Source organism: Pleurodeles waltl, chromosome 3_1, assembly GCF_031143425.1.
Source record: "Pleurodeles waltl isolate 20211129_DDA chromosome 3_1, aPleWal1.hap1.20221129, whole genome shotgun sequence".
In the NCBI taxonomy this organism is placed as follows: Eukaryota; Metazoa; Chordata; class Amphibia; order Caudata; family Salamandridae; genus Pleurodeles; species Pleurodeles waltl.
This window is the reverse complement of record NC_090440.1, coordinates 28,675,394-28,701,369: the sequence shown is the minus strand read 5'-3', so window position 1 is coordinate 28,701,369 and position 25,976 is coordinate 28,675,394. Positions and strand designations below refer to the sequence as shown.

The 25,976-nt window shown below is 45.5% G+C and overlaps 1 protein-coding gene and 1 long non-coding RNA gene across 2 annotated transcripts in view; one reads left to right on the top strand and one right to left on the bottom strand.

Moving 5' to 3' along the window:
• LOC138283715 (embryonic protein UVS.2-like) overlaps positions 1-25,976 on the top strand; it is a 630,013-nt gene that overhangs the window by 34,786 nt on the left and 569,251 nt on the right. Inside the window, exon 2 of the mRNA XM_069221759.1 lies at positions 24,225-24,252. Coding sequence (XP_069077860.1) covers positions 24,225-24,252 — 28 coding nt within the window. The remainder of the gene's footprint in view (positions 1-24,224; positions 24,253-25,976) is intronic.
• Positions 1-25,976, bottom strand: part of LOC138283717 (uncharacterized) — a 383,289-nt gene that overhangs the window by 310,520 nt on the left and 46,793 nt on the right. The window lies entirely within an intron of this gene.

Sequence of the window (25,976 nt, the reverse complement as noted above, 5' to 3'; positions counted from 1 at the left end):
AAGACAACGTACAACACTAGACAAGGATGGGGGCTGGAATTGCCTCCTGGAAGCCAGGAGCCAACCCCAGTACAAAGGAGGACACTTATACACTGGTGAAGACTGATAGAACACTTACCAGACACAAATAACCAAGAAGAAACAGAAGGGAACAAACTAAGAGGCAGAGGCAAGAACTGGGAACAGGCTCAGGCTAAAGCAAAAGCAGGACTAGGACATGAAAACAGGGCGCAAACGTCTGGCTGGAACAAACAGAGATAGGGCTGGGAAACTGAGAGCAGGCTCTGGCTGGAACAGGCAAGGACAGGGCTGAAATACAGGGTGTAGGAATAAGCAGAAAACAGGACTGGGAAACAGAGAGCAGGTTCTGGCTGAAACAAGGCAGGAGCAGGACAGAGAAACAGGGAGCAGGCTCTGGAAGAAACAAACAGGTACAAGGCTAAGAGGTAGGGAGCAGACTCTGGCTGGAACAATCAGGAGCAGGGCAGAGAATCAGAAAACAGGATCAAGCTGGAACAGAACAGGAACAAAACTGGAACACCATCCGATAAGGGGTCTGTAACACAAAGGACTCAAACTCCAATGCACAGCGGGGATCTTGAGGAAATGGCTGCTTATAAGCAGTTCCAAGCTGGGCTGCACAGGAGTGGTCTCAGGTGTGTGTGTAGTATCAGACACTTGCAAGTCCTGGAGGAGAGGATCCAGTGAAAATGAGCAACTGGACTTCTCCCATAGAAAACAATGGGAAACAGAATCCAGGCTTTCCTGACTACCAGACTGTGCATTATGGGATATGCAGTCCCAAGAAGCAAATGTAGTACTACTCAAGTATACCTTGGCGAAAAGAGAAACAAACAGAAGTCAGCAAGGGACTCTAGATAAGTGTTCAAGGTGATTCCCAGGCTACCAAGAGTCCTCTTACAGCGCCCCCTAGAAATGGGACGACAGAGTCGTAACAAGAAAGTCCTGCAGGACTGAACGGGCAAAATGCCTGTCTATATGGACCTGACTGTCCAGGCAGTAGTGTTAGGTAAAGGTGTGCAGAGATGCCCATGTTGCCGCCTGACAGATGTCAAGGACTGGAACTCTGCGTGCTAACCCAGTGGTCGTGACTTTAGCTCTGGTAGAATATGCACACAAACCTTCAGGAGGTTGCTTCTTAGCCAGTGCATAGCACATTTTGATGCAGAGAATTACCTATCTGGGGATGGTTCTCTTCTGCACTGCCCGACCTTTCGTCGCACCCTAATAACCAACAGAGTTGATCATCCACCCAGAATTCTTTGGTACGATCAAGATAGGAGGCCAACACTCTTTCTGGGTCCAGGCGATGGAGGCTCTCCTCTTCCTTAGTAGGACATGGGAGTGAATAAAGCGTAGGCAAGTGAATGGACTGGCCTACATGGAAGGGTGTAACCACTTTTGGCAAAAAGGAGGCCCTAGTGCGAAGCACCACTTTGCCAGCATAGATGGAATGGTAGGGCCACTTAAATGAAAATGCCTGCAGGTCACTCACCCTGCAGGCAGAGGTAATGGCCACAAGAAAGTCTGTTTTCAAGGTAAAAAGCCTGAAAGCACAGTTGTTGAGAGGCTCAAAAGGAGCACGCTTCAGGAATGTCAGAACCAAATTCAAATTAAATTGGGGTATAATGAATGGAAATGGAGGAACCATATGAGTAAGGCCTTTAAGGAATCTATTTACAATTGGAGACTTAACCCCTAGGGTGCCTTGGACGAGGTCACCTCCTCCAAGGCACCGGTTCCTGGGAACTGGGGGGAGTTCTAGCGCTCCCCCATGTGCACCCCACCCACCACCCCAAGGCAGGGATGGAAGGGGAAGCCCTTCCCCTTCCACCCCCGACCCCCCCCCCCCACCCACCCCTGTGACATCAGCGAGCGATCGCGCGCTGATTTGTCACAGGGCCTCCTCCCATCGCGATCGGAAGAGAAATGCTTTGCTATTATTAGGCCGATCTGTCCCCAGGGGGGGGCAGAAACCTCTAGATGCCAGGGCAATTTTTTTTTTTTTGTTTGTTTGTTTTTTTAGAGATGGGGAGCGACCCATTAGGCAAGGGTCGCTCCCCTGGGGGGCAAATTGTATTTAGACCATTTCTGCCCCCCCTGGGGGGCAGATCGGCCGATTTAAGGTCAATCTGCCCCCAAAGGGGGCAGAAACCACTTGGCACTGGGGATTATTTTTTTTGCGCCAATGTCACGCAAGGGGACGGCTTGGGGGGGGCAAATATATTTTAGGCCATTTCTGCCCCCCTGGGGCTGGCTGAGCTAAAAACACCTCTGTTTTCGGTCAAAAAATGTGACGTGTCCACGTTGTGTTTTGGGGCATTTCCTGTCACAGGCGCTAGGCCTACCCACACAAGTGAGGTATCATTTTTATCGGGAGACTTGGGGTAACGCTGGGTGGAAGGAAATTTGTGGCTCCCCTCCGATTCCAGAACTTTCTGTCACCAAAATGTGAGGAAAACGTGTTTTGTTAGCCAAATTTTGAGGTTTGCAAAGGATTCTGGGTAACAGAACCTGGTCAGAGCCCCACAAGTCACCCCATCTTGGATTCCTCTAGGTCTCTAGTTTTAAAAAATGCACAGGTTTGATAGGTTTCCCTAGGTGCCGGCTGAGCTAGAGGACAAAATCTACAGGTAGGCATTTTGCAAAAAACACCTCTGTTTTCTTTCAAAAAATGTGATGTGTCCTCGTTGTGTTTTGGGGCATTTCCTGTCACGGGCGCTAGGCCTACCCACACAAGTGAGGTATCATTTTTATCTGAAGACTTGGGGGAACGCTGTGTGGAAGGAAATTTGTGGTGCCTCTCAGATTCCAGAACTTTTTCTGTCACTGACTGGAAGGAGGCTGAAAGCACAAAAAATCGTAAAAATGGGGTATCTCCCAGTATAATGCCAAATTTGTGTTGAAAAGTTGGGTTTTCTGATTCAAGTCTGCCTGTTCCTGAAAGCTGGGAAGCTGGTGACTTTAGCACCGCAAACCCTTTGTTGATGCCATTTTTAGGGAAAAAACCATAAGCCTTCTTCTGCAGCTACTTTTTCCCATTTTAAAAATAAAAAGGAAATATTCACTGTATTTTGGCTAATTTCTTGGCCTCCTTCAGGGGAACCCACAAAGTCTGGGTACCTCTTGAATCCCTAGGATGTTGGAAAAAAGGAAGCAAATTTGGCTTGGCTAGCTTATGTGGACAAAAAGTTATGAGGGCCTAAGCGCGAACTGCCCCAAATAGCCAAAAAAAGGCCTGGCACAGGAGGGGGAAAAGGCCTGGCAGCGAAGGGGTTAAACAAGGCAGGTTGATCAGGCAACCGCATAAAAAGCAGAAATAGCCGACAGATAACCTTTCAGACTGCCCATACGAAAGCCCTTCTGGGCCAGAGAAAGGATAAACAACAAAAACTTGGAGAGAGGAGCAGAAAGGGGCTCAAAAGACTTGTATGCACCATGCCCCAAATTTCTTCCAATGATAGGCGTATACCATTTGGGTGGAGGGACACCTGTCTGCCAAGATTACAATACAGACTTTTGGGGAAAGGTCAAAAGCTGTCAACTGCCGCCACTCAATCTCAATGCAAGAAGGTGGAGACTGGACAGGTTCACGTGGAGAACCCTCCCCTGCTGCTGCGACAGAAGATACTCCCAAAGGGGCAGTCTGATCGGAGGATCAATGGCCATGCTTAGTATCTCAAAATACCATACTCTTTGTGCACAGTCCGGAGCCACAAGAATTACTTGGGCCTGGTCGTTCTCGAGAACTCTGGGCAGAAGTGATATGAGTGGAAAGGCGTACAGGAGACCCAAGTTCCACTCAAGACGAAAAGTGTCACCATGCGATTTCCGCCTTGGAAACTCCAACATACAATACTGATGACATTGCGCTTCTCTGAGAAGGCGAACATATCTAACCAAGGCTCTCCCCATTGCTGAAAGAGACTTTGTGCCACCTCAGAATGGATACGCCATTTATTATTGACCAAGCATTGTCGACTGAATTCATCCACTGTGGTGTTTAGAGAGCCTGCAGATGTTGAACCACCAGGGAAATACCCTGTTGTTCCAGCCACATCCAGAACCACAAGGTCTCTTGAAAAAGGGTTCAGGACCCTGTCCTGCCCTCCTTGTTGCAATATCTAATGTTGGTGGTGTTGCCCGTAAACACCTGCACTACCTTCCTTTTGAAAGAAGGAAAACATTTTTTCAATGGTAGTCTGATCGCCCGGAGCTCCAAGAGGTTGATGTGGAGTCTGGACTCCTCCAGAGACCAGATGCCTCTGACCTCCACCTCTCCTAGTTGGCTGCCAAATAAGGTTTGCAGAACGGGGACGATGGGAGAGTGTGTAAGGAACCTGTGGCTAGATAGAGTCTCTACCAGATAAGGCATTACCAAAGGTAAGTAACTTGATCATCTGATAGGACTTCTAAGCTGCAGATTCCTTACCTTTGCTACCTACCTTGGCTGGTCTGCTACAGCTGATCTGCAAGACCTTGTCAGCTGATTGCATATCTGGTGGAGACTGCAGCAGCGGCTAATTCAGATATTCTTTAATGTGCTGCATCCATTTTCGTTGTTGGCCTTCGTTATCCATGACTGTCTTCCATGCTTTGTCTTTGACAGGTTTTTCTGGCTTGCTGTATCTGGCAGAGAGTTTCTTTGTTATGTTTTAGAGCTCTTTCAAGATTCCATGGTTTGCTGCTTCCTGGGCTTTAGCGGCAAGACCATTGATACATATTTGCTTGCCTGCTCTTAAGCTTCTCTTTGCTTACTTGTTGGTATTGGGGTATTTGCCGTGAGCTTTCACTTTTTCTGCTCTTGTTGAGCTGGTGTTGACTACAGCTTTATTTTATTTTCTCTTTATGTTTTATGCTGAATTTAGTAGCACACCAAGCCACAAATTTGTCCCATTGGCAGACATAAATCATTTTCATGGAGGGTTGCCTGGATGCCAAGATTACATGACACATTTAAGAAGGGAGAACAAATACCCTCAATTGTCACCGCTCAATCGCCACACATGTAGGTGGAGCTTGTGCAGGTTCAACTACGTGACCCTGCTCTGTTGCTGCAACAGGAGGTCCTCCCAGTGGGGCAGCCTGATTTGAGGACAGATGCATGTGCTCAGGACTTGGGCCCGGCTATCCATGACCTTCCTAAGAATTCTGAACTGGAATGGCATAGACAAATAGGCATGCAAGAGTTCTAAACTACACTCATGATGAAATGTGCCTCTGATTGACAGCCGCCTTGGAAACCCCACTGCGCAGAAGTGCTGACAATGTGTGCTCTCGGTGGTGGCAAATAGATCGAACCAAGGTTCTCCTCAATCTCTGGAGAGAACTTGCCCCACCTCCAGATGAAGACTCCATTCATGTTATGTGAGTCGTTGATGGCTGAGTTTGTCTACTCTGGCTTTCAGCAAACCTGTCAGATGTTGAACTACCAGGAATATGTCCTGATTTGAAAGCCGTATCCAGAGATGCACGGCCTTTTGACACAGAGTCCACTACTCCACTCAGCCATGCTTGTTGCAAAGGCATATGGCAGTGGTGCTGTCTGTGAACTCCTGATGGGAGGAAGAACGACTTTCACTTGCCAGGTAAATCCCTCTCAGTTCCAGTAGGCTGATGTGGAGCTGAAACTCTGCTGGAGATGAGAGTCCTCCACCTCTCCCAGGTGGCACCCCTGCCCAGTAGTGGTGCATCCATCTGAACTGTGTCCTCTGGACCCAGTTGCAGTCCATGAGCCACCACTGAGATTTTTGAAGTTCGTCCTGATATATGGACCAGTTCGGAGAGATTCCCTTGATACTGTGCCCACTGGGACTTCAGAATCCACTGCAGAGCCCACATACGCCAGCAGGCATGTTTTACCAGCAAGATGCAGGAAGCCATTACACCCAGCAGTCTCAGAGTCAGTCTCACCACATTCCAAGTTATAGGCGGAAACATCGGAATCATAGCCCAAATATCCTAGTCTTGTTGTTCTGGAGGATAAGCCCAAACATGAACTGTATTCAGAACAGCTCAGATGAGAGGGAGCATCTGACATGGAGTCAGGCATGACTTTAGCACTTTGATAGTGAACCTGAGCAAATGCAGAAGGTCTGCCGTAGTCTGGAAGTGGGAGACAACTGCCTGGGGTGACCCTGCCTTCAACAGACAGTACCTGAGGTAGGGGAAGTCTGAGACAGCTGACCTCTGCAGATTAGCTACAATCATGATCCTGCCTTCAACAGACAGCGCCTGAGGTAGGGGAAGACTGAGACAGCTGACCTCTGCAGATGAGCTACAATCACCACCAGCATTTTTATGAAGGGTGGTGGTAAAGCCAAAGGGGAGCACAACTCTTTGCAGACAGCGCCTGTGGGCCATCAGTGCCTGTGAGCAAGCAGGGCGAGGACATGGAAGTAGACACCCTGCAAGTCCAGCTCTATCATGCAGTCTCCATGGTCGAGGGAAGACAGAACCTGAGCCAAAGTGAGCATCCTGAAATTTTTCCTTTTCAGGAAATAGTTGAGCGGGCATAGATCTAAACGAGGCCGGCATCCTTTTTTGACACCAGAAAGTAATGGGAATAGCAACCACAACTTACTTCTAATGTCGCCACCCTTTTATTGCTCCTTTGGTCAGAAGAGCCAGTACTTTCTATTGCAATAGCGAAAGGTGGGTCTCGGTCCACCGATCACTGTACAGTGGCAAGGTTGGCAGGGAATGTTGGGATGGTAGGGCATTGGACGTTGTAAAGCACCCTCTTGTTGGAGGTTATTTTCTTCTCATTGGGGTAGGTGGTGCTGGATCTTGCCATCAACCAGGTGCCCATGGTGGTATAAGGGCAAACTAGAGAAGCTTTTGAGTTGCAGTTGCTGGGGTGGATGGACTGGGTCAACCTCTGGCTCTGGTTCCCACGAGGTCTGTGAAAGCTGCATCGATGGCCACAAAAAGAATGTAATGCCTGCTGGCTGTTGTGCCTAGAGCAAAAGAGACGCGGATGATAGCCCCTGGCAACCACAGAAGGAGAATTGTGGCTATGCTGGAGCCATGGTAAGCTCCAATGACCTAGCAGTGGCTCTGCTATACTTATTTTGTTCTAAAGTGGAATCTGACTTGCAGCTGAACGGCGATTTCCATTGAAGAACATGTCAATAAGGATGCTTGGACATTCCCCGAAAAGCCAGTTGTCATCAGCCAGGTGTGACCTCGAAGCACCACCGTAGAAGCATTGGCTCTGCCTAGAGAGTCAGTCACATCCAATTCGCAACTGATGGTGAACTTTGCTGCATCTATCCATCAGCAAATGTTTGTGAAAGTATGTCTCAGCCTCCTCCGGGACCACAGGCAGTACAGGCAGCACTTGCACAACCGCGTCCCACACAGTGTGTAAATAATGGCCCAGTGACCATGTGGTGTTCACAGACCACAGTGCTAGGCTGGTAGAGGAGAAAATTATCTTGCCAAAGGAATCCAGCCTCTTGGATTTCCTATGTGGTGGTGTTGTAGGGAACTAGTCAGAATGTATCCGGGAGGTTGAGGCCTGGGCCACCATGCTCTCAGAGATGGGGTGCAGGGCGTGGACGGCTGCATCCCTGGGAGAGGGCGACAGGGGCGGGGTATAGTCTTGTGCACAGGAGTGCCTCTACAGGGCCTTGGCCCGGTCCCCTAGCAGGCCATCTGTGTGGGCTTCATTAAAGAACAGGAAGGGTTCTGATGAGGATACACCTGGCTGAAGCACCTCTATTAAGACATTGGTCTTCACGCAACAATGCGCAGCTGCAGGTCCAGAACCTCAGCCGCCCTCCGGACCATCATCACAAAAGAAGCTCCTCTTTAGCCACTCTGGTAAGTGAGAGGAAGCCAGTGTCTGGTGAGGTGTCCAGACCACTGGAGTCAGCCATGTCCTCATATTCAGGTGTCATCGGTCATAGACTCTGCTAGGGGGTCAGAGTAGCTACAGGTAGCCTCAGATCCCCTCCATCCGTGTTCCTCAGAGTGCCCTCCAGGAAAACAGGACTCTATTTCTAATTCAGGCTGTGTGGAACTGGTTGATGTTGGAGCCCTCATTGAGCGATGCCGGTCCAGCTCTATATTGAAGTTGGAAATCATGATGGACTCCTCTGCGACGGGACAAGTATCACTGGAATGACCCCTGGAGGAGGTTGTGAAGTCTCGGCCAGGGTGGATCAGATTCACCAACTGATCCTGAGGGCCTGACTGGTGCCGAGGGTGGATGGGCCGGTGAAGCCCCAGTAAGAGACCCTTACAAACCCATATGGCCAGAGGGCACTCCAGAGAGGCTCATGGCCTCAAACATTTTTTGTAGTTAGTGGGGTTCGCTCCGGCTGCAGGAATCCCGGGGAAGTGCGGAGCAGAACCAGTGTCCGTCTACATTTCCACAACAACAGCTTGGGAACGGGCCTGGATCAGTGGTGTCATTCCATGGTGTCGTCAGAAGAATGGGAGCGACATGGAGAAGTCAAAGACTGCTTAGACTTCTTGTACTTCTACTTGTGGGACTTACCTGAAGAAGTGTGGAATTGAGAAAAAGATCAATGCAAGCCACTCCGGGAGCAGTACCAAGACCTCCCTTACTAACAGGACCCAAAGCAGGCATAGAGTTGCATGACAAGAAGCCAGAAGCTTCATGGCCTACTCATGGATGGCCTTGGGATCATGGTCTCGCACTTCTTGCATGCCAAAGAGTCCTGGTCCAGCACCAGTCACCACAGAAACACCAAGTGGGTGTCTGTCACAGACATCTATCTGTGACAGGCACCACAAGGCTTGGACCCTTGTAGGTTCCTTTGGGGACATATCTGAAAAAATATGTGAAAAAAAGGCACCCAAGTCGACTTAGGCAAAATGTAAAAAAAAAAAAAAAAAAGCCAGTCAAAAAATGACTGAGGGGAGGTCGTCTGGATCCACACTGATAGCATGGAAAAGAAGGAACTTTGGTCAGCACCCTGGGGTGGCACCGATATTGACACAGCACAAGCTACTTTTAGAGGGGATGACACCACACGGAGTTGAACAGCCCAACCTACTGGTGTGCAAGGGGATTGCTTAAAAAAATTCTAGATCCAGTATGATGCCTGGGGAATATTCCAAGGTAAGGAATCTGCAGCTTGAAGTCTCTATCAGGTTAATTCTCTACAGTTGCAATATTTTTCAATTTTGTTTTGTAAGAAAATAGAACCTCACCCATGATGATGAAACTTCACGTCATGTTAGCAATGCTTGGGACCATACCCCCAAAAACAAACTCCTGACTATCGCCCTGCAGCTAAGAATTTTTTCAAATTTGCAATACTTTTGTCTGAGGAAATTGTGCCATATACATTACTAGATTGTCCGGGTCTACCATTTAGTCATTAGACCTCAGATGATAAGATTATGTGGCCTAATGCATTATGATTTGACCCTGAATGGTTTATTTATTCAGTAATATTGTGCTTATCCAGTTTTTAATATGTTTTAGAACTGCCTTTTGATAAATCCAATAAACGTGTTTCTTTGGAAAAGACTTTGTGAAGCTTCTATTTGGTGTATTGTACATCCACTATAAGTGAAAAGCAAATGAGTTCTGCTGTTTTTCCTTTGTTCTCTTCAGATTAAAGTGCTGGTATTCAATAGCAGTATAACTGATAAGTCAATTTTACAGCACTATTAGTTAACTGAGCTTGATACTGTGAGTCTGCTTGGCATGGTATACAGTTTTCAATGTTTCTCCTCTATCCAGGGTGTTTTTTCAGCAGAAAGATTCATTGTTGCCTGCAACCTAATTTCTGTAACTCAAATAGCCATAGGAATGCTGGTATGTGTAGTCCCCTATTCACATATTACTATGATTAGTCAAGTCCAGCAATATTGATCTCATGACTTGTAGTTGGCAGATAACTCTTCATGGACATAGCCCTCCCTGTGAGTCACCCCAAACCTTTTCCTTTAATCCCTCCTGTTTTATGAAATTAATTTTTGTTGGCATTAGGACTTTGAGCACTTTACCCCTGCTAACTAGTGCTAAAGTGCTCATGGGCTCTTCCTAAACATGGTAAAACTGGCTTACACCTGAATGGCACTTTTAATTTACTTATAATCCCTAGTATATGGTACCACATGTACCCAGGGCCTGTAAGTTAAATGCTACTAGTGGGCCTGCAGCATTTATTGTGCCACACACTAAAGTAGCCCTTTAAAACATGCATCAGGCCTGCCATTGCAGCCAGTAGTGCGTTTTTAAACTGTCATTTCGACCTGGCAAAATAAACCTTTTGCCAGGCCTAAGCCCTCTTTTTTAATACATATAAGTCACCCCTATGATAGGCCCTAAACAGCACATCAGACGGGCTGCATTGTATTTACAAAGTAGGACATACGTTTTTAAATTTACGTGTCCTGGTGGTGTGAAACTTTGAAATTAGTTTTTCACTACTGTAAGGCCTATCTCTCCCATTGGGTATTATTGGGTTAGCTTATAACATTTAATAAGTGCTTACTTTTGATTGGGAAAATCAAACATTTTCAGAGGAGCCCCATAATCACTGCATCTCTGGGGCAAGAACCACAAAAGAAAACAGGAATTATTAAGTTAAACCAAAAGTCCCCAACAAACACCCTAACTGAGTAAATTTTAAAGATTTATTGATAGGAGCAGATGCCCATGTGTTAAATAAGTTGACACTAAAAAAGAGGGATATGTGTCTTTTTTATGGCGACCTGAATTGTGAATTATAGTTTTTAAATCGTACGTATAACTACTTTTGGACACATTGGCCCTAAAAATATTGGCTTGATAGGCTATGGAAGGCTTTTATACATAGATATATTTGTTATAGATGTTCAGATGTTTTTTGTAGATTGATGATTTGATAATTGATAAGTGAACTCACATTCTGAGTATTTTTGAGGAAAAACAAATGCACAATTGGGTACAAGGTTTATGATTGCTGATTCTGCTAATTTAAAATAATATTGAATTAATAATGAGCTTTTACGCAAATTAGTTCTTGTGTCCCTAAAACTCATCTAAGGGTGTTTTGAGGGGATTTTTGGTTTAAATAATATTCCTGCTTGTCTATTTTCTTATTTTGTACTTTAGATTGGGAACAGTTAGAAATATCGAGTTTGGAATCAAATGATTTGTAATTTTAAATCCTGTTTAATGGTAAAGTTGGATTTTAGATTTTAATTTTAAAAATGCCACTTATAGAAGGTTTGCATTTTCCTGCCCAAAAAGCTTCTAATGCCTTTCCAGCCAGGGCCTGGTAATGGCTCCCACATTAAGAATGCGTATTGGGCCCACACAGTGAACAATAGGGAACTAGGTGTGGTCAGGATGGTTGGGGGATGGAGCTCTTTCTTGCCCTACTTACATTTCAAAGGGCCTGCCTCAAGCACACACAAAGAAACCTAACACAACTCTTTTGTGAGTCTAGACTTCATTGAGCCTTGGCAGGGGAAGAGAAGAATGCTCCAGAACCATATTTGGGGGGTAGTCTTAGACATTTCCCCCACTTCAAAGGATGCAGGAGTGTGGATTTTAATAAAATATCTACTTGTCCATGTGACAAGCTGCTTCATAAATCTACTTGTCCTGTAAAAAAATCTACTAGTCCCTTTGGTATCTTGTAGTGCAACAACACATTATGGCAGCAATCTCATTATATAAGAGCTCTAATAATAGCCTCTATGATTATGCTGGACTAATACTCTAGTAGGACTTGAATATTAGCGATTTCCTTTTCTTGCCAACTTTCCGCAGTTCTACTTACTGGGGCTGGAGGTAGCGGTAAGCAATAGTTTCAGGTTGGAATGCCCTTTTGTGTCTGTGCAAACCTGTTAATCTGCATGTTTTAAGGGCTTTACCAGCTCTTCGCTAATCATTTCCCATAATGAGAAAAATTGGAAATTTACTTCTGACAAGGGCAGAAGTAAAACTTCTTCCAGAGAAAGGAAAAAAAGAGGATAGAGGGAAAGTGAACTTGTAAACGCCCAACAGATTTTCGTATGACAAATCTACACAAGCATATTTGCTTGTGCTAAAATACAGTTCACAAATATTTTCTGCGACTACAGTTTCCTAGTCTACTTTTGTAAGTCCTTGTGAATTCATGAAATATGTATATCTGCACTAATGCAAAGACGTCTGCCCTGGGTACACTGCTGTGACTTTCTTCAAGAAGTTGGCCCTTAATTAGGTCTGGCATTAACCAATACTTTTTTGTTCTTATTAAAATTCTATCTCCCTATCTATTAATCTGTCGGCTGCCTTCACTGTTAGCAATAGCAATCTGCTTTTTCACAAGGAGCATATTGGCACACAAAGTAGTTTTGTTCAGTGCCAGGAACTACTGTGACAAAGTCTGATTTTGAGACCAAAATTATTTTAGTTTTATGCCATTGTTTGTTACAAAGGTGAGGGCCCAGCAGCTCCCATAACAATAAAGTTTTATAAAAACCATGTCAAAATAAGATATGCATTAACAAACCCAAAAGACTGAATACCAATGTCAGACCTATTGGCTTTGCCATTGCTTGTGTATTTTCATGTTTCCAAAATCATCTTGAAACTGCTCACACTGCTTTTCCCTTATGAAAAATACTTTGGAAATGCTAGCATGTATCAACACATTTTACTAAATGATGCTTCAAAGAAATGGCACCTAAAATTTCACAGTAATTTCTCCAAATATTTTTCTCCTAGTTGCAGTTTTTTGTGAACATTTAATTTTGAAAGCAATCTTGCTTTCAAGCTTCTGCAAATATTTGCGTCTAATCACAGAGCTCTCTGGGAGCACTATATGTAGCCTCATAATGTTAAACTTTGCAAACATGTATACACATTTTTTTTAACTGGGACTACTCTCAGTAGTAGTAGCTTACAACATTTATTTAGACCGCTCCTCCTAATAATAAAGGTTTTTCATTGATGGACCATAAAAACAAGTTTGGTCAGCTTTGATATTTTGATATACATATTACATCAACTGCAGGCAGTTTCCTTCCCTGCTCCATAATGTGGTACGTAAACTCGAAGCCAAAGGGTTTGTGGTGCAGGGTGTTGGGCCTACTGGTCCCAAAGACAAAGGCCCTCATTATGAACATGGTGGGATTTCCCGCCGTGTTCATGCTCGCGGTCTAAACACAGACTGCCAGTCTGTTGAGGACCCCACTGGCCCAATAAAGAACATTCCACAGGGCCGGCGGGCAGAAACTGTGTTTCTGCCAGCCGGTCCTGTGGAATGCTGGGGCCGTCGTCAATGTCGCAGTGCGGCGGGTGCAGTAGCACCCGTCGCGCATATCACTGCCCGTAAATCGGGCAGCGACATGCACGACAGGGCTGTGCACGGGGGCCCCTGCACTGCCCATGCCCAGGGAAAGGCTGATGGACACAGGTTATTTAGCGCTGCCCTGTCGGATAAGAAACTCCACCATCGTCAGGCTGCTTGGCTGCGGTAGCCTGGCAGTGGCGGAGTTCCGTCTGTGGCAGGCTCTGAGTGAACATTATATGGCGGTCCAGACCGCCATGCCGGTGGTGGTCATTTCCGTCAGCACCGGCATGGCGGTCTGGACCGCCATGTTCATAATGACCCCCAAAATAAAAATGGAAACTTGTTGTCCTTGACCCCAAACAATATGCCCTGGGCATTGGGCTATATGAATTTACTCCAGGTAAGTATATACAACTCAATACACTCTTGGGCCTGGCGAGATTACAGAGGAATGATTTTCATGATGACCTGCTGCAACTAACCCTGTCTAGACCTGCAATTGGACATGCCTGATCCCTACTGGTCTCCGCTGGAGGGATTTCCTGATCCCCAAAGGGTACCTCCCCAGATCCTGGGCCCTTGGCTGCTATTAGATGAGCTCTTTCTGGGAAATCCTGAAGTTCTGGACTCTTAGCGCCAGACTTTGAGAAGGTATCTTTTTAAGCTGGACAAACCTGGTCCTTGTATCTGGCCCACACTCCACTGCGGTTCGCCTGAACATGTAACTTTCCTCTGGTTTAGCATGACCAACTGACTGTGAGTGGCTGTTTGTGCTTTTAGGCGCTATACTTAACTAAAATTTTGAAATTGCATATCTCTAGTTCTACTAATTAGATTTTCATCGTCCTAGTATAATTTTATTTATTAAAATATATTTGATTTTCCTATATTGGTTTGGGATATTACTTGTGTTTTGTTTTCACTTTATTACTGTTTGTCTGCTGCCTAAATACTTTATTCATTGCCTCTAAGTTAAGCCTGTTTTTCGCCAAGCTACCCAAGGGTTAAGCACAAGGTAATTTAGTGACTTTTGTGGTTCACCCTGACAAGGACTGTGGTTGCCTTCACTCCCTCTACTTACCACCCGACAATCATACACCCAATTTTTGACACCGCCGTTCCCAAAATTTCTCTCTTTCTGAAGCAAGCAACTCTTGCACACAATGCTGATAATTCCTTCTTAATAGTGGAAACTGGACATAATCTCATTATTACATTCCATGGGCCAATCCTTTCATATTATACTCAACGCAAATAAATACAAACAGCATCTCTCTTGACTATCAATTAACATTCTGTTTTGCATTGTACAGCAGTGGCTCTTAAATTGGTAGTCATATGTCTCTTGCAGCTCAATAAATAAATGAAAACATGAAAAAATAAGCAATAATGTAAAACAGGGAGCACACGGGTTAGGGAATCCTTCCAAAAAGGATGTCGAAGAAATAAGGAAGGGCTGAATGGAAGAAATAAAGGAGTAGGTAGTGAGAAAAGTGGAAAAAGGTAGTAAAGAAGAAAATGAAAGCAAGAAAACAGACTGATGGAGGGAAAAGAAGGAAAGAGCAAAGGAGGCATGAGAGGAAGCAAGGTTGTGAAAGGGAAAAGGAAAAGGCAGGAGATGATCTTTTGCAGGGTGCAATATTATGTCAAACATCCTGAAAATAAAACATTGTTTACTTAAGTTTTTCCCTGACTTAAGACACTGTTAAGGCTGTTTTACGACAAAAATAGTATTACATCTATTTTAAGCCAGGCTCAAACTCTTTTTAAATCAAAATCGTGCTTCCAGGATTAAGAAACTGATTAAGACTAGAAAGAAAAATTAGCAAATCAGTCTAGAGCAGGGGCCTTAAAACTGGGGGGGGGGGGTGGGGGCAGACCCCCCTAGGAGGGCCTCAAGTGATTCCAGTGGTGGGGCCAGGCTCTGACCAAAAGAGGCATTATGCTACTAACCGGGCTTTGTTGTGACCTGAAAAAAGTGAGCAGCAGTAAACCGCTCTGTAATGGGCCATCAATACCATGTTTTGTCATTTATATCCTGTAGGAGGCTGGCCTGGTTTGTAGTGGGTACCACAGGTACCTGCACCTTATACCACGTCCAGTTATCCCTTATTAGTGAAATGTAGTCAGTGTCTAGAAGCCAGGCTGTCTAGAGGTAGCTCTAGGCAGAGCAGCCAAGGCTGAAGTAGGAGACATGCAAAGCTCTTGCAATACCACTCTAGTCACACAGTACTCATACACATGAAAGACAATACTGAAAGTTATAAAAAATAAAGGCACTTTATTTTAGTGACACAATGCCAAGTATATCTTAGAGGCTATGCTCCTTTAGGAGGTAAGTGTTATACACAAAATATACACTAATAACCAAAATCAGGTAAGTAAACAGTCATAAAATAGTGCAAACTAAAAATCACCATAGGTTACAATGGGCCTAGGGGGAACACAAACCATATACTAAAATAGTGGAATGTGAATGTCGGTTTCCCACCTAGGCAAGAGTAGTGTGTAGAGGGGCGCTGGGAGTGTAAGAAAACACCAAAAGTAAGTAAAGTACCCCACCCAGAGCCGAGGAAAGCAGGAGTAAAGTACAGCAAGTTTCCCAAAAACACACTAGAAGTCGTGATAAAGAATAATGCAAAAACCAAGCAAGACTGCAAGACACCAACAATGGATTCCTGGACCTGAAGACCTGCGAAGAGAGGAGACCAAGTCAAAGAATAGTTGACTTGGAACAGGAAGAACAGAAGCCTCTGCTAACCCGGATGAAGGTGCAAAAGTGAAACCTCTGGTTGGAAGAAAAAGTCATAAATGCACCAAAGAAGACAGCTGCGGGTTCCTGCTTGGTGCAGGAGATGTCCCACATCGAGCAGATGAATGCAGGCTGGTTTTTGTCATTGGATCCCGCCAACAAGCTTTGGCTCACGCAAGAGGCGCGTTTGGTGGGAAAAGGTGCTACATGGACCCAGGAGGGACCTGGGGGTCTCAACTCAGGATGAGGAGGCAGAGGGGGCTCTCAGCATGCCAGAGAGCCCTGAGAGGAGTCCCAGGACACGGGGACAAAGGAGTTGCAAATGACAGTCATCGCAGCACTACACAAAGGGATCCCATGCTGCCGGAGAACAACTCAGGGAGCTGAGCGTTGCAGGGTAGAGTGCTGGGCTAGGCTGTGCACGAAGGAATTCTTGGAGAAGCGCACAAAAGCCCTAGAAGCTGCAAAACATGCGGTGCACAGGGATACTGTCTGGTTCAGGGAGGCAAGCTCTTACCTCCACCAATTTTGGACAGTTGTACCTTTGGACAGTCAGGGCCACTTTATTCTACCACATGTGTTCCAGGATCCACGCTTGTCATCAGGAGAGGGGACCCAGACTACTGGTCGTCGCTGCAGAGAGGTGCCTGCTGAAGCAGGGAAGTGACTCGGTCACTCCACTGGAGATTCCTTCAGTCCTTCTGGTGCAAGATGAAGACAGGCAGTCCTCAAAGCGTGCACGACCTGGAAACTGTTGCAGTTGCAGGCAGGAGCTGAAGTTACAGAGTTGCAGTAGTCGTTGTCGACACTTTGTTGCAAGTTGTAGAGTTCCTGGAGACGTTCTGCGGTTGATCCAATAGTAGAAGGTGAAGCAAAGGATGCAGAGGAGGCCTGCTGGAGTCTTGCAATCTGAATCTACGGAAACACCCGCAGGAGAGCCCCTAAATAGCCCTCAGAGGGGGATTGGTCACCTTACCAGGTACGGCACTGGCCACTCAGATGTTCCCAGAGTATCCAATCGCCTTGGAATCCAAGATGGTAAAACCCAGGGACACTCTGGAGGAGCTCTGGGCATCACCCCTGGGATGGTGATGGACAGGGGAGAAGGGACTGGTGGTCCCTGAACCGGTGTAGACTGGATTATTCAAAGCCCTTCCAGAGGCTCTGGGAGGAAACCCCTCACATGCCTGTAACACCTATTTCCAAAGGGAGAGGGGGTAAAAAAATTAGTTACTTACCTGTAACTTTAGTTCTCCAGTATTGGAATCTTTCATAGATTCACATGCTTGAATCATTCCCCGTCATCGAGATGGGAGCCCCCGGTACATTTAACTAAGTAGTGTTGACATAGATATAACCTGAGGGCCCTAGACCTCTTAATTTAACAGTCTATCAGAGTTATTTTAGGAAAAAGGACCAAACTTGAGCATCCACCAATCAGAAGACACCACCCTCTAGAACCCTCCTGAGAGAAGCTCCGGTACCTCAGATTTTCAGAGCACAAGTGCGTATAACATGACAAAAGAAAGAGAGGTGAAGGTGAGCTTCTCCGGGGAGGCAGGTGGGTCGCATGTGAATCTATGAAATATTCCAATACTGGAGAACTAAAGTTACAGGCAAGTAACTAATTTTCTTACTCCAGTATTGGAACTTTCACACAGAAAACATGTTAATATACAGCAAAATTTCAAATCAAATTCTGTCTGTTCCCCCCTCTTTTTTTTTTATCAAATCACCATAAGCATTGGATCTGAATCCAAAACTATTAGTCATAAACAATGTGAATACCTGACATCAGGATGATGGGATGAAAGAGGTGGCTCACCTTCACTGGAAGAGGTTCCTGAGGACTGCTTGACCCACCGCTACCTCTCCTTGAGATAGTGCTTCCAAGCAGTAATGTCTTGTAAACGTATGGCAGCTTTTCCACGTCGCTGATCTACAAATGTCTTGCAGCGGTACCCCAGCAAACAGCACTGCTGAGGAAGAAACTGCCGCATAGAATGTGCATGGACAGATGAATTCAGTGGCTTGCCCGCTGCCTGATGGCAGAATTGAATTGCTGAGGAGATCCATCTAGCTATGCTTTGTTTGGAGAGCGGTTGACCTCGCCTGGGTGCACTGTAAGCCACAAACAGCTGATTGGACCTGCAAAAAGATTTCGTCCTGTCCAAATAGAATTTAACACATCTTTTAATGTCTGAAGAGTGCAAAACTCTCTCCGCAGGAGTTGACAGATCTGGAAAAAATGTTTTGAAAACTAAGGGCTCATTCAGATGAAAATCCGAAGGGACCATTGGGCTAAAATGCGGGTTAGTGCGCAAGATTAGTCTGTCCTGTTTGATCTGTAAAAACGGCTCTTGTATGGAAAGAGCCCGTATCTCACTGACTCATCTGGCTGATGTGAGGGCCACAAGTAAGGCAACTTTCCAGGAGAGAAATTTCAGAGAAGCTCAATGAATCGGCTCAAACGGGTGCTTCATTAGTTGCTCAAGAACAATATTCTGATTCCACGAGGGAGGAGGAGGTCTGAATGGAGGAAAGACTCTGAGAAGTCCTTTCAGAAATTGTTTCATCAATCTAGAGGAATATAACGATGGTGAAGAGTCTGAACGCCTGTACGATGCAATCGCTGCCACTTGCACCTTTATAGAGGAGTGTGAAAGTCCTGATTGCGCTAAATGCAGTAAATAAGGCAATATTTGCTCCGGCGATGAGGAAAGAGGATCAATTTGCTGTTGGTGACACCACAAACAAAACCTTTTCCATTTACAAGAGTAAGCCTTATTGGTGCTAGCTACTCTGGCCTTGGACAGAATGTCTCTGTACTCCTGTGGAATATTTAAATGTGCAAATTCCCGGTGCTCAGGAGCCATGCTGATAATCACATGCTGATAATCACATCCACTGAGGATACGGATGCAATATCTGCCCTCTGTTCATTGTCAGCAAGTGCGGAGATGGTTTCAGCGGGATGTGAGGCTTCACTGACAGAAGAAGTAGCTCTACAAACCAATGTTGGCGAGGGCAGTACGGAGCTATTAATATTAGAGTGCAGGGTTCTCTCTTCATCTTTGTCAGGACTCTCGGGATCAATGGTATTGGAGGAAAAGCGTATGGAAAGATTCCTGACCAAGCTATGGAAAACGCATTCCCCCATGATCCCTTTTGGTGATGCCAGCTTGCGAGGTATTGGCATTTGGCATTCAATCCGCAGGCGAATAGGTCGAATTTGGGCATTCCCCACTGGGAAAAGATGTGATCGACTGTGGACTGGTCTAGTTCCCATTCGTGACAGCTCAATTTTTGCCTGATGAGCGAATCTGCCATCTTGTTCTGTATACCTGGAAGGTGCACCCAGTTCCATATTCTTTGCGCTTCTCTGGTGAGGGTAAGAGATCTTGTGCCTCCCTGTTTGTTGAGGTAATGCATCTTAGTGGTGTTGACTGTTCTTATTACCACCTCTGATCCGGCAATCTTTGGGAGAAAAGCCTCTAAAGCCAGATAAACTGCTTTGAGCTCCAGCAGATTGATGTGCATTATCCTCAACTCTAGTGGCCACTTCCCGCTTACTCGTAGGTCTTGCAAAACAGCTCCCCAACCTTCCAGGGAGGTGTCTGTGGTGATAGTCCACGGTGCTGGACGATGGAGAAACGATAGGCCGACAGATGATGTTTCTGAGACCACCATACCAGAACTTTGACTATTGCTGGGGTTATGTTTATCTGATCTTCAAAGCTTCCTGAAATCTGGAGTCATTGTAGATTGAGCTGCTCTTGCAGGGGCCACATATTGAGCCTGCAGAGAGGAACTAGAGGTATGCAGGATGACATCATGCCCAGTAAAGATTTGAAGAGAAGAACTGAAATGTAGTTCCTTCTCTGAATCGACTTTGCTAGAGCTAACATCTTTTGTTGTCTCTCCACAGTGGGACATGCCATGGTGGATTGAGTGTCCAGTTTTGCTCCTAGAAAGGTGATTGTGCGTGATGGTAGGGGTTTGGACTTCTCCCAGTTGAGGGTCAGGCCTAAGCTGTTGAGTAAGGAAACACACTTTCTTGTTGACCTGCACGCTCCTGCATAGGTGTTTGCTTTATCAGCCAAACGTCTAGATATGGGAATACCTGATGTCTTCTTCTCCTGAGAAAGGCTGCAATCGGTGCTAGGCACTTGGTAAATATCCTGGGAGCTGACTTTAGGCCAAAAGGGAGAACACGAAATTGAAAATGGCTCCTGGCTACCATGAATCTCAGGTATTGTCTGTGAGTTGGGTGAATGGGGATGTGGAAATATGTGTCCTTTAGGTCTAGTGTGAACATAAAATCTCCCTGGTTCAATCGCAGAAGGACATCCTGTAGGCTTATCATACGGAAGGTCTGTTTTTCGAAGTAGGCATTTAATTCTCTGAGGTCGAGGATCGGTCCCCTGTCCTTCCACTTTTTGCCAATGAGAAAGAACCTGGAATAAAAAAACCTTTTTCGCTGTGATGGAGGTACTCTCTCAATAGCTCCTTTGAGGAGCATTTTGTTGATCTCCCTTTTGAGTTGGTCTAGATATTTTGATGATGTTCTGCGAAGAGGATTGGGAGGAGGCATTTGGACAAACTCTAAAGTGTGGCCCTGTTTCACTGACCCACTTGTCCGATGTTATGACTTGCCATTGTTTGAAAATCAGGAATATCTTTCCGCCTAGAACCAGAGGAGGAGGGTCCGATGCAGCCGGAGCCTTGGGTGTATCAGGCTCTACGAGCTGAGTCTTTAGCAGGGCGAGTTGAGCGTCCTCTACAGCCAGATCTGCCGTAAGCCACCTGTGGCGGTTGCCTTTGTGTGTAGTATTGAAAGAACTGCTGAGAGGAGGAAGGATACGTCGAACATCTGTATTGCTGGTAGCCTCCCCTATATGAAGGCATTCCACGTCCTTTCGTGGCTCGAAAGGAAGGTTTCCGAAACTGGAGAGTTCACAACGATTTTGCCGTATCAGTGTCGGATTTAATAGATTGCACAGCCTCATCAATATGTTTTCCAAACAATGCCTGGCCATCGAAAGGAATATCTAAACCTTTATTCTGGACCTCAGGATGGAAGGATGTAGCATTTAACCAGCCTTGCCTCCGAAGGACAGCCGCATCTGCAAGCTGACAAAACACAGTCGTGGCTATCAGTTCAGCAGATGTACGCTCTCCCTCATGTAACGTCTTCTTCACCTCCAACTTAACATCCTCCGGCAAATGGTCAATATGTGGGGCGATGTCTGCCCATAGTTGTCTGTCATATCAGGCTAACACTGCCAGGGAGTTAGCCACTCTTATAACAAGGCTAGCCATTGACGAGAACCTCTTTCCAACCGTCTACCCTCTTTGTCCGGAGGTGCGGAAATTGGAGCAGAGGGATTTTTGGACCTTCTATGTGCCGCCTGAGCAACCACTGAATTTGGATGAGGGTGACCAGATAGACATGCTGGGGCATCCTCCAGTGCTTTGTACTTTTTGTCTAGTCGGGGAAGCACCGCCGTGACCGGAGCAGGGTTGTGCATGAGTTTCAACCACTCTTCCCATAAGAAGTTGACTAATGGTATGGAACATACAGATTTCTGGAACGGCTCTTTAAAATCATATAAGAAGCAATCTGTTTGCTTAGACAGCATTGGCAGAGCAAACCGTTTAGCCGCTCTCTCCAGGAGATTATGGAACCCCCAATGTCATCTGGAGGGAAATCCACCTTCGGCGGAGAAGGAGGAGCAGGAATAAAATATCCCACTCCGACTGAGTGTAAAGGAGTTCTCCTTCTTCTTGATCACCTTCCGAAACATCAGTGTCCTGTGGTATGGTCATATCCTGCGTGGCAACTTTCGCTAGTGGCAAAGAGGTTGGCCTCTGACGTGGAGTGGTAACCCTTGAAACGGGCAACAAAGGAGGTTATTGTTGTCTCTGTTCCTGAGGTGGAAAACGCTTACTGTAATCAGCCAGCATTGCTCTGAGATCAGATAGCAAAGAGCTTGGTATGTATGCCTCTTCCTGGTCAGCTTGATCCCCTACATAGTACTGCGGGTCATAGGTCTCGCCATGCTCATCATCGTCCTCTTGATATTTCACATTTAACTGTGAGGGTCTATGTGCTGTTCCAAATAGTCGCTCTTTGTCTGATTCTTCATCCCCCTCCAGCAGGTGTACTGGCATAAGAGGAGTTACCTTACTAGGTGAAGTATGCTTTGGGGTAAGTTTTTCCTGGCTTCTGTGCTGTTTTTCCCTCATTGACGGTGTCGTCGACGGCGCATATATAGCCTTCAACGGTGGACTCGTTGACGACGAACACATAGATATCTTAATCGTCGACAGCCTTACTGAAGAGTCTACCGTCGACGAGGTTGTCGACGATGACGATGGCAATGCGGACACCATTGTCACTGTCATTGATGATGATGACGTGTAGATCCTCCTCATCGACGGTGGGATACTCGTCGTCAGAACTGCCGTCGGCGCTGAAAAGGTGGAAGTCGTCTTCAAAAGTGAAAAGACACTCACCAACGTCATTGTCGACGATGAGAATGTCGTCGACGGTACAGTCTTTGCTCCAGGAGCAGAAGATGGCCTTTTGAAAGGTGCAGCAGACAAAGATGGAGGTACAGAAGATGACTTTTTGTGCCTTTCAGAGCTGCTGGCATGACCTCTTTCCCCTTTTTTGAAGAATCTATGAGGTGAAGTGGAGGGGCGGTGGCCCTTGTAAGACCCTGAGGTGGTCTTTTTTTGGGCTTTTCTTGATTGCTCTGAAGAAGATCTTGAATGTGATCTAGCCCTTTTTGATGACTTTTTAGACGATGTTGAGGAGTCATCACTATCTGACTCAGAAACTGGATTATCTCTGGACTTAAGTTTTTGCACCCATAACAACAATCTGCCTTCTCTATCTTTCATAGTCTTAGAAGTAAAGGTAAGACAAACCTTACAGTCCTTAGCTGAGTGGTCTGGATAGAGGCAGTAAATGCAGTCCTGATGAGGGTCTTCAGAGTGTAGTTTCTTTTTGCCACAGGTCTTGCAGGCTCTGAATAAACCCTTCTTTTCCTTGTCAGACATGCTGTAGGCCTTACCCACAATCAGTCAAAACAATTTTAGCAGATGAAAATCAGCTTAAAGATAATCTAAAAGTATGAAGAAAGAGCAGAGCTCTAAGGAGACTCCCTAGCACGACGTGCGGTAGAAAATCTGAGGTACTGGAGTTACTCTTGGGAGGGTTCTAGAGGGTGGGGTCTTCTGATTGGTGGATGCTCAAGTTTGGTCCTTTTTCTTAAAATGACTCTGAAAGACTGTTAAATTAAGAGGCCTAGGGCCCTTAGGTTATATATATGTCAACACTACTTAGTTAAATGTACCGGGGCCTCCCATCTCGACGACGGGGAATGATTCAAGCATGTGAATCTATGAAAGTTCAAATACTGGAGTAACACCCCTGTCCCAAAGGAAATGCTTTGTTATGCCTTCCTGGGTTTGGGCTGCCCAAGTCCCAGGAGGACAGAAGCCTGTCTGTGAGGTAACAGCAGCTGGGGCTGCAGTGGAAACCTCAGAAGGCTGGTATGGCAGTACTGGGGCGCCACGGTGGAGCCCCCAGGGTACATGGGATTGTGCAGCCAACACTGGAATCCCCAGTTGTTAGACACCTCACATGGCCATATTCAGGGTTACCATTGTGAAGCTACATATATGTACTGACCTATATGTAGTGCACATTTATTATGGCGTCCCCGCACTCACGAAGTCCGGGAAAATGCTAATACTTTTACACGTTAGTAAGACCTGCCTGACCAGAACAGTATGTTTGAAATCATTTATTTGATTGCATTTTCAAAACCGTATCAGAACATAAATGCAATGTTTAAACACGTCTATACCTCTTTAAACATTGCAAATTTAATAGAATAATTAGGAAAAATTTGGAGGGGGGCCCCAATGTTATTTATTTTCCCTTGGGGGAGCGTAACAATAAAACGTTTGAAGACCACTGGTGTAGAGGATTTGAGGCATTGCAATACTGATGTATGCTTAATGATGACACAAAACTTCATTTACTTGCAGTTGAGAGATAATAGCTTGCCTTTTTTATTTTGCTATTGTTTATAAAATGCTATTTTTCTTGCAGTTAGAAGATAGTTGCTTGTCTATTTCACTTTGCTATTGGTCATACGATGTTTCTTTTTCCTTTACAGACATCAGTAGGAAACAATGTGCGATGCGGTAAGTACCTCTCTGTACAAGAAGGTTTGATTCTATGTCTGATTTTTGTAGCTGCTATTGTAAAATGGGTCCTGATTTAGAGTTTGGTGGTGGGGTTATTCCGTCTCAATGGTGACGGATATCCCGTCCGCCGAAATCGAAATCCCATTATACCCTATAAGATTTATATTTTGGCGGACGGGATATCCGTCACCATTGTAACAGAGCAACTAACCCCTCTGGAAAACTCTCAATCAGCCCTCCGTCTGCCTTCCACATTGTATGCTGACCACTGCCTTATAGTTAAGATGCCTTCCTAGGTGTAGCCAGGTTTTCTTCATCAGGTTGGTTGAGGTCCAAATGTCATCTTCTTTTGTTTAAGTAGGGTAAGCCTCTTGCCTCTATCTACCACCTCAGTCAACCAGATTGAGCTGTATGGCAGGGGTGGGGAATTTAGTAAAATATCTACTTGTCCATGGGATAGGTTTCTCCTTAAATCTGCTTGTCCTGTAAAAAAATCTACTTGTCCCTTTGGTGCAATGTAGTGCGGTGACAAATTATGGCAGCAATCTCATTATGTAAGAGCTCTGATAATAGTCATTCTGATTATCTAGGACTACCACTATAGTACAGCTTGAATACTTGCAATTTGAATCCCTCCTATAGTAATTTCCTCATTTTGCCACCCTTCCACAGAACTACATACTGTGGCTGAGGATGCAGTAAGCAAAAGCACCAGGGCTGGAATGCCTTTGATTCTGCAAACCTACTAACTTGCATGTTTTAAGGATTTTCACCAGCTCATCTCTAATCTTTTTTCCATAATGAGAAAGGTTGGAAATTTTACTGCTGATAATGGCAGAAGTAGAAGTTCTTCCAGGGTCGGGAAAAAAGTTGTGGAGGCAAAGTGAACTTGTAAACGCTTAATAGATTTTCACATGAGCAAATCTACACATGCATATTTGCTCGTGCAAAAATACAGTTAACAAATATCTTCTAGGAGTATGATTTCCTGGTCTACTTCTGTAAGTTCTTGTGAATTCATGAAAGCCACTAATTCAAAGACATATACCCTGGGTGCATTTTGTGACTTTCTTTAAGAATGTAGGGCCAGATGCAGGAAACACTTTGCGAGTCGCAAACGGCAAAATCTGCCGTTTGCGACTCGCAAATGCGTGATTCCAATGCAGAAATGCATTTTGCAAGTCGGGACCGACTCGCAAAATGCATTTCAGAATCGCAAATAGGAAGGGGTGTTCTCTTCCTATTTGCGATTCGTAGTGGTATGCAATACCATTTGCGACCGCATATGCGGTCGCAAATGGTGTCGCAGTTACCATCCACTTGAAGTGGATGGTAACCCACTCGCAAATTGGAAGGAGTCCCCATAGGACCCCTTCCCCTTTGTGAATGGACCCAAAACTATTTTTTCAGGGCAGGTAGTGGTCCAAGGGACCACTACCTGCCCTGAAAAAATACCGAAACTAAAGGATTCGTTTTTTTTTTTAAGTGCAGCTCGTTTTCCTTTAAGGAAAACGGGCTACACTTAAAAAAAAAAAAACTGCTTTATTTAAAAGCAGTCACGAACATGGAGGTCTGCTGACTACAGCAGGCCTCCATGTTTGCGAGTGCCTATAGTCGGTAGGGGGCTGCAATTTGCGACCCACCTCATTAATATTAATGAGGTGGGTCTCTGCGACCCCATACCGACTCGCAGACAGTGTCTGAGACACCGTTCTGCATTG